Source organism: Acyrthosiphon pisum, chromosome A2, assembly GCF_005508785.2.
Source record: "Acyrthosiphon pisum isolate AL4f chromosome A2, pea_aphid_22Mar2018_4r6ur, whole genome shotgun sequence".
In the NCBI taxonomy this organism is placed as follows: Eukaryota; Metazoa; Arthropoda; class Insecta; order Hemiptera; family Aphididae; genus Acyrthosiphon; species Acyrthosiphon pisum.
Genome location: NC_042495.1, coordinates 58,191,800 through 58,200,668, shown reverse-complemented (window position 1 = coordinate 58,200,668; position 8,869 = coordinate 58,191,800). Strand labels below are relative to the sequence as shown.

At 27.2% G+C, this 8,869-nt stretch overlaps 2 protein-coding genes across 2 annotated transcripts in view; both read right to left on the bottom strand.

Moving 5' to 3' along the window:
* LOC100159815 (acetylcholinesterase 1) overlaps positions 1-5,436 on the bottom strand; it is a 12,720-nt gene extending 7,284 nt beyond the window's left edge. Inside the window, exons 1-10 of the mRNA XM_008186417.3 lie at positions 4,919-5,436; positions 4,521-4,796; positions 4,296-4,442; positions 4,051-4,204; positions 3,782-3,993; positions 3,209-3,376; positions 2,939-3,140; positions 2,691-2,866; positions 2,420-2,606; positions 2,238-2,343 (exon numbers count right to left, since the gene is read on the bottom strand). Of these exons, the coding sequence (XP_008184639.1) occupies positions 2,238-2,343; positions 2,420-2,606; positions 2,691-2,866; positions 2,939-3,140; positions 3,209-3,376; positions 3,782-3,993; positions 4,051-4,204; positions 4,296-4,442; positions 4,521-4,796; positions 4,919-5,218 (1,928 nt within the window). The 5' untranslated portion in view covers positions 5,219-5,436. The remainder of the gene's footprint in view (positions 1-2,237; positions 2,344-2,419; positions 2,607-2,690; positions 2,867-2,938; positions 3,141-3,208; positions 3,377-3,781; positions 3,994-4,050; positions 4,205-4,295; positions 4,443-4,520; positions 4,797-4,918) is intronic.
* A 493-nt stretch (positions 5,437-5,929) lies between these two features.
* LOC100163915 (AP-3 complex subunit sigma-like) lies at positions 5,930-8,710 on the bottom strand. Its single transcript, NM_001162125.2, is given in 5 exon segments — positions 5,930-6,441; positions 6,530-6,637; positions 7,878-8,061; positions 8,146-8,237; positions 8,319-8,710. Coding segments are annotated over 5 exon segments (576 nt in total). The 5' UTR covers positions 8,388-8,710; the 3' UTR covers positions 5,930-6,318.
* Positions 8,711-8,869: the final 159 nt, after the last annotated feature.

Genomic DNA, 8,869 nt, shown 5'->3' with positions numbered 1-8,869 from the left:
GACAAACAAAAAATTATTAAATTCATAATTTTTATTTCAATACGTAGTACATTTTATCTAATTCTATATATTTTAAATGTAAAAAATAGAAGTGTTTTTTTTAATTGGTAATTAATATAAATTAGTATCCAATATATTTTGGTAATTTATTAATATACTTTATTTTTGTTTATAACTATTAATAATATATTAATATGTAACTGGATAGATTATATTTATCAGACATTAATTTATGTTAATATTATCAATTAAAGAAATAAAAAACACCAATATATTACCACTTATTTGTATCAGTTTATAATTATTATAATATTATAATAAGTATAATACACATAAGCAGTAGTCCTTTTATATCCATTACATTAGTGTAGACGTCTCCCTTAAAAGTAAGGGAAAGTACCTACATGATTTTAATTAGTTAAGTTATGAAATATTTTCAGATTATACATTTACTAGTTTTAAATTCAGCAAAATAAATAAAATATGTTAAGTATTGTTAATGTATGGAAGGGCCAAGGGACTGTATTTTAGAGTACCATGCCTCCATGTCTGTATATGAGTATATGACAGGTAGACGCAAATGCAATGAGGCAATGTTGTTGTTTAAAGCTGTATTTTAGATTCTGAGCAGAGCAATGAGTTTATTGATTTTACAATGTGTTTTTATTTTTTGTGTGTCTGTCCCCTCTGTTTCGGACAGTAAAATCATAGAACAATAGCTTAATAACCAGAATGGAACGAAATATACGAGTACATATTGGAATCTTTGTTCGTCTCAGGTGATTGTCATTTACCATAGGTTATTTATAATTTAACCTAATGTTTTACTTTTTTTTCACTTCACTCCGCTCATCTAAACTTTGAATATTTATAACTCATAAACTACTCACCAGAAATTCGATTTTCATGTATCAAAATACTAAGAAAAATATTCTGCTTTGGAATATAAAATTAAAACCCAATGTTGTCATTCAAAAAAATAAAAAAACTTAAAAAATTATAAGGATATAAAATATTGAAAAATATAATTTTTTAAGAAAAACGTTGTTTTATAAGCGACTTGAAACTATGTAAAAAAATATTTTCAAAAAAAATGTACACTTTTTGAAATATTGAATGTTCAATAATAAAAGAATCACCCGGTATACGTGATAAAATTTTCAAAAAATATTGATTTGTTTTGAACCGTTTACAGACATTTTCAGTTTCCAATTTATTTAGTTTTTTTATAGTTATTTTATGTTCCAATTTGGAGGAAATTACATATTAAATAACCAAGAATAACGATTTTAGTTATTTTGTTGTAATTTTATAATATTAATTCAACTTACCGGCTACAGTATTAATAATAAGTAACATAAATATAATATGAGAGCGACATCCACTTATCCACCTTTTTTTTAATTTAGTTTTCCTGTATCAGTGGCGACTGCCAAGGAACCTCAAGGTATATTAATTGTATGTACACAAGTTACACACAGGACACACACAAAATAATACAAATAATGTATAAGACTATAATGAGGTCCTGTCAGAGGCCGCACATAATTTACATATCAACAATCACCTATGCCGAGTGCCGTTGCTCACCAGAAGACTGATGAACATTATAATTTATAACCATAGATCAATATTGTTCTATGTTATAACCTTTGGGAACAAATTGATTTTAGGCATTCAGCGTGTACCTACAATATCGAGCTGACAACACTATTAGCTGTATGTCATTGCACATTATCACTAAATTATCGTAAATATTACAATCCTAATGTAATAAAATCATTATTCTTAACTCTAATTTATTTTAAATTGTTTTTTTAGTGATAGGTATTCACTTTGTTTTTTAGGGTTATTTTTAACTAAGAGAAATAGCAAATCCTCTGCTAATTTCGAGGCTAATTTTGAGAAAAAAAAAATGTATAAACAATATAAAATGGAGTGATCGACGCTATATATCTAGAAGAGTACTATGGTTATTGTCTCCATAAAAATTAAAAGCTAGAACTGCTACTGTTAAGTCATCCCTAACATTTGGGCACTGAACAAGTCACAAGAATAAAAATGTTATGAAAGTATTAACTAAAAATTAATATATTAATTATTATTATTATGGCATAAAGAGAACGGACATTTTAAAGGTGACTTTGTCAAGTACAGAAAGAGAAAAGTATTTGTCAGTCTATAATGTAATATATTAATGTTATAACTGAAAATTAATTATTTAAATAATAACATACCCATAAGTTGCAAAATTAGTATAAGCCTTCATGAAAAAATGACTCATATTACGATCATTGTCAGTCCATTTTCTTTTATCCACAACTGGAATACGAGGGAAAAACTCTAAAAAAATAACATAATAAAATTAATATTTAAAAAGGCCTAAAGAGGTATAATATTATAAATAAAAACAACATACCACTATCCATAAAAGGTGCACCTGTCAAAAAATAATATTCCGTGTCATGTGAATACAGTCTCCATTCAGGTAAGGGAATACTCGTTACAGTGGTATTCAAAACATACATATAGACTGGAACATCTTCAGCTACAAGTAATTTAGACATTTCATCATGTGGAGCAACAAACAAAAAATCTGACAACATCTGAAAATAAAATAAAATAATATTTTAAATTAATTAAAATGTATTACTTATTATTTAATTAGAAGCAAACTAAAATAATCATACATTTATATACTGTGTTCTTATTGAATCTGGATTAATTGGATCGGGCCAATATGTATATAAGTATTTTATAGCTTGGTAAACTCCAGAGGGATTTAATGTATAATTATATTGAAGAACCAATTCTTTAACCTTGTTGTTGAAGAACTCTTCAGTTACTGTATATGTTTTATTATTATCTGTTAATTAAAATGGTAGTATTATTGTTAAATAATGATTCATACATAAATAATTTAGTTTTATAACCGTACATAATATGTATGCTGCTTCTTGAGTGGTGACGCCACTCAAGTATCTAAGATCCTTGTTAAAGTGACCTGACTGAATAGCAGTTTTTACTGATTCGTTAATAAAATGCCAATCTGACTGTTGCCAACCATCATACCAATCACTTTTAGGCACCAAAAATTCATTGTCAATAATTGGTCCCCAAGCATTAAAACCAATTTGAGGCTAAATAAATATAGTAAAAACAATTTTAAATCTATTTATTTAAAAACATTTTTTGTTTAATAAATTACTTTGAAATCTGATCCGAGTTCCAAAAAACTCCTACCGCGTTTCAGACAATCAACAATTTTCCACGTAGATTCGGTACTGCAGCCAATGTGAGCGGCAAATACTTTAGTGGTATTTAAAGCTCTCCATCTATCTTTTATAAGTGCCCAATCTGCAAGAGCTGAACCACTCTAGAAAATAAAGTACACATTCAAATCAATATAAACTTTAATCACAAAAATAAATCTAATACAATATGGCTAATAACTAAGTATAAATTAAAAATATTATTTATTTATTGGTATAATAAGCAGGATTTCATATAAACCATTACATAATATGACTCAAATAAATTGTTTTTTTTTTTAACGCCCAATTTATTCACAAGCATAATGTTCTATATAACAATGACTTATAGTCATTAAGTAATGTTATACCTAGCCCTGTTAATACATATTCCAAAATTACTTTATATTATAGGAAATATGTATTCAGTATACATAAATACATAATACACATCTAATAATAATATTATACTATTATTATATTTCTTTGCTAGTTTGTAAGCAATTAAATAAGATGTTACATTTTGTTACCTGGGCAATAACTTTGGATACCATAAAACTAGTTTTAGGATTAACCATTAACAATCCTGCTGATGCAGCACCTGCGTCCGGTCCAAATAAAGTGATTGATTTACGATCACCATTGAAAAATTCAATGTTGTCGTAAACCCAACGTAGAGCCATAGCTTGGTCCATAAGCCCATAATTACCAGGAGAATTGTCATCACACGTGCTCAGAAATCCTTCAAAATTGAAATATTATTTCAACATTTTTAAAAATTGATTTCTTTATTACTAACCTAAGGCTCCCAATCTATAATTGATAGCTACAACAACAACGTTATAAAATGCAGCCATCATATGTCCATGAAAAGAATTTGATGATCCATGTACAAAGTCACCTCCGTGTATGTAAAACATGACTGGATACGGTTTAGCTGGTGCCACACCCGTCTGTGACCATACAATTTAAAAAGACCAATACATATTATATTAAATATTGAACAATTTATTGCAATAAGTAATAACTGAATATTTTGTTTACCGATGGCATAAATATATTTAAAAATAAACAGTCTTCATCTACTTTTGGCACGCCTTTGGTAATACCAGTGTAAATAGCCGGCTGTGGGCATGCAGATCCAAAGTCAACAGCTTGGTGTAACTGCCAACCTTTATGGGGTCGTGGTGGCTAAACAGTAGTATTTACATAAGTAAACTATAAAAAATTTTACTTCATAAGTACAAGACAATTGGGAATAAAACATACACGAAATCTTCCTTCATTAATTGGTGGTGCTGCATATGGTATGCCTAAGAACACAGCTACTTCGGCTTGTTTTCGCTCAACAGGTGTTTGAAAAGGTCTATAACCGTTCTCAGGTAGAGGGTTGTCATAAAGATGCACTTTAAATCCCTGAATTTGACCATATTTTGTGGATACAAATACGTCTCTATCTAATTGTTTTGAATCGGTTCTCTCTCTGCCTTGTAAATCTGGTCGCCACCGACCCAGTATCCCTGGGAGCAATAACATATCGTCACCCTAAAATCAATAATTAATCAGTTAGTCTGTTGAAGTAATAGGTAGCAGAACTTTAGTAAAACATCAATACATGTAAGGTAAATTTATTAAGTACAAAATCATGGTTGGCACTCAACACTCACAGCATAATTTTGCCCATTGGGTCGATACGAGGGGGTTCCAGGACGACCAGGTTGATTGTACGGCAGCCTATTCTGGTAGTTGTTCTGTTGGCCATATTGGTCAAGTAACGGGTTGTAGGGGTTGGCTGATTGTGGCAGATTCCGATCATATGCCGTCTGCTGGGGCGGATAGTTTTGGCCATTATATGTTTGGTACCTGTAATCCTGGGCATTTGAAATGGCGACCACAAACAATATGAGAGAGATGGACAGGGCGTGACACTGAGCAAATAACATAACAAATTTCGGAGTTTCAATCATCAGAGAAACACTACACAATCAGCGGACATCTGAACTACAATAGACCAATTTGAATATTAAACACATAACGATCTCACGCAATTTGATAACTGTAGCGGATTATCCGCTAACATGGATAGGATCGTGAGAAAAATATATTAATTGCGGATTGTGGACGTTAAAAAAATCAAAACTATTTCATATCCTGTATTTGTTATTGTTAGTAAGACTGGCCCATTTGCGATTTGCCTTCTTCAGTCTTCTTAACATTTTACACCGGAGCTGCCAACAGTTAGTTGATAGTGTTGATACTATCACGTCGTTGTTCTGGTCACACTGATAAAACTACTGAAAAAACTAAGGAAGAATAATTTATTATTATTGAATATTGATGTAGACCTGTATTATATTATTTATTACTCTGAGTGTTATTGACTATTGTAAATTCTTGGTCACCAAAGCTAGTAATTACAAATTGTTCATCAACTTGTACCTATAGACAAGTTATAGTATGTTTATTATGTCTACTTGTACAAATTATAATTATTTTTAATAAAAAAAAATATATATATGTTTTATTTATGAAAACTAATGATGTAATAATATTTATTATAATACATGTTATACCATTATACTATTATTATCATAAATATTATCATGTTATTTTATAAATATAATTTTGTAATCATTGGGTTTTATTTTTGGATGGTAAGAACATTAATTCAATTAAGATTAACAATCTCAAAACGAGTTTATATTATAATAAATTAATATTATATATTATGTTATAAAATGTATATAAATTCAGAAAAAATATAAATCTTATTATTTTAATCTATTGTAACAAATTTTTAATTTTAAATGAGATATTATAAACAGTAATTATCATAATATTATACATTCAAATATAATATGGACATGGGCAGTAAACTGTTAAAATTTACACTGTACCAAAATAAAAGTAACAATATACAAGAACAAAAACAGAATTGAACAATGATATTAATCTAAATTTAAATGTTAGTTCCTAATCAGCAAATAACAAATATTTGTTCATTCTTCCATACTCAATTTGTATAGTTATGATAGGCTTCAGAGCAAACCAATTTGTTCCTTGAATGTCAGAACTTCAATTCCTTAATGGCTTGAGGGAGATCTGGAAGTTTCATATCCTTTAACTGTTGTGGAATATTCATATTTTTCATAGCAGACACAGCTCTAGATGGTGCACCAGCAAGACCCGCCTAAACAATATTGAAATAAGTTAAATAAAAATATTATTTTGAAGTAAAAACTATCAAAAATTCTTTAATTTATTAAATTTAGTCATACTTCTTGTTTCTCCAATTTATTTTGTTCTTCTATTCTTGAAAGTATTTCAGTCATATTAGTTTCTAGAACCATCCCACCCATTACTAGTTCATTTAAAATGTAATGAATCTATAAAAAAAAATGTTTAGTTTTTAATAAGCTAAATTAATTAAATTTAAATTCACTAACTGATCAAGGGTTCTAAAGAATCAAATTGTTATACCCTTATTTCTTGATATACCCAATTTTCCGAAAAAAAAAAAAAAAAATGTTTATAAATTTATAAATTTGAAACATCATATATAATTTGAAATTATTTTCACAACACTACGAAAAAAATTATTAAAGTTTTATAGTGCATATTTGCATATTTAGAGATTTTGTGGTTTTAGGTGCATATTATTTCATAATTTTACCAATTTTTAAAGCATATTTGGTGAATAATGATAAGTTTATAATATAATAATGATAAGTTTATAATACAAAATGAAAATTTGGAAATAAAAATAATAAATATATTAAGGTAGGTAATGTACATATTTTATTTTGAATTTTCACTAGGTATTATTATATTGTGTTTTTAAAATCCCTAGTTGACAATTTATCGTTTTTATTAATAAATATTTAGGAAAAATTATAAAATATAAAAATATATTAAGGTAAAATATTTGTATCTATGAAAATTATAAGCAAAAAAAAAATATGTGCATATTTATAGGTCCCTATGACTTATTACATAAGTCATAATTATGATTTTTTTTTCTAACTAATAAACACTGTTGGCATTATTTTTAAAATGTATAAATTGATTTAATTGACATACATATTATATAAAGCATATTAACTTGCAGTAATATTATGTGAATCTTATTACATAAATATGAGTTTTTGCTAAAAAAAATAATCAGCTATAGTGTTTTGTTTCTGATTGGAAAAAAATGCCCAATAGATCGCAAACGTTGTGACAAAAAATCATTGTAAACAATTGTTATTATTGGTTTCCATTCAAAATTGTATTGCATATTACATTGTTATTTCCAGATTATCATTGTATATGATTATATGAATAGAATTACTGCACATGCGATTAAAAACCAACCAAATACATTGATGAGAACTGTTAAACTTAGAATATTGTTGTATCTGGTTATGTTATAAGAGATTTTGAGTGTATTTAAACTTAGAATAGGATAAACATCAAATTCACTTCAACAAATATTAAAAAAATATTAAAACAATATTATAGAAAAAAGAAAATGAAAAAACGCTGTTTAAAATAATGAGAGTTGAGTTATAGACAGGGTTATAGATGGGTATCATAATTTTTTTACTGTGTAAATAATTGTTTGTTAATCAATCATAATATTACCTTGTCGACGTGAAATATAAGATCGAGTTCACAAACGTTTTCAAAACATTTATCGAGTGTTTCAACAAATACTTGAATTAAATCAAGAATACCAAGTTCTGATTCAGACGAATCTACACAAAACACGAAATACAATGTAGCATAATGACGATAAATCAGTTTGTAATCAGATCCTCCAATGAGACTAAAAATGAAAATTAAATATTCTTAGAATAAACCATAATAAAATTTGTATATTGGTAATTTAATCGTTAAACTTTAAAATTACCTTCCACCTTCAAGAAAGTTGCAAACATTGTCATCTCGTTTGGAAACCAACTGAAATGTCTCCTTAATAATTTGCTGTTGCATGTCTTCATTCTATTTTCAAATATTTCAATGATTGAAAAAGTTATTATGCACTGAATATCTTATTTTTTATTTAATTAAGTAGATACTTACAAAATATTGATAGAATTTAGAAAGTCTAGGCTTTCCGTAATTGTTAAAGACCAATATTGCTTTGATCATTATTGTTTCTTATTCTAAAAACTTTAAAGTTATATTTATGTTAATATTAATAAAATAATGGAACAAATTGGAACATGAACAAATTATTAAGAACTGTATTATCATTTTTTATTAAATAGGAAATGTTTTACTAAACATTTCATAATATCATTATACAATACAATTCTAATCAGAAAATCCAGACGGTAAGTCAAATAAAATAAGTTCAGTTCAGAGTTCAGAATACTCGGATCTCGGTTCTGCTTTTATACAGAAGTAAGAAATCCTAACGTGTCTGAAATAAATGGTAGGTACCTATAAGTCTTGTTAAAACTTTATAAATTAAGATAAATATTATGTGAGTATCACTCTATGTAAATATGTAATATGTGTTATCACTTATCTACATTTATCAATTGAAACAGTATAACCACTTCTGTAAAATAAACATTTAGTACAAACATTTTGTATTTTAGAATTTATAGTAAATTTAATTTTTATCA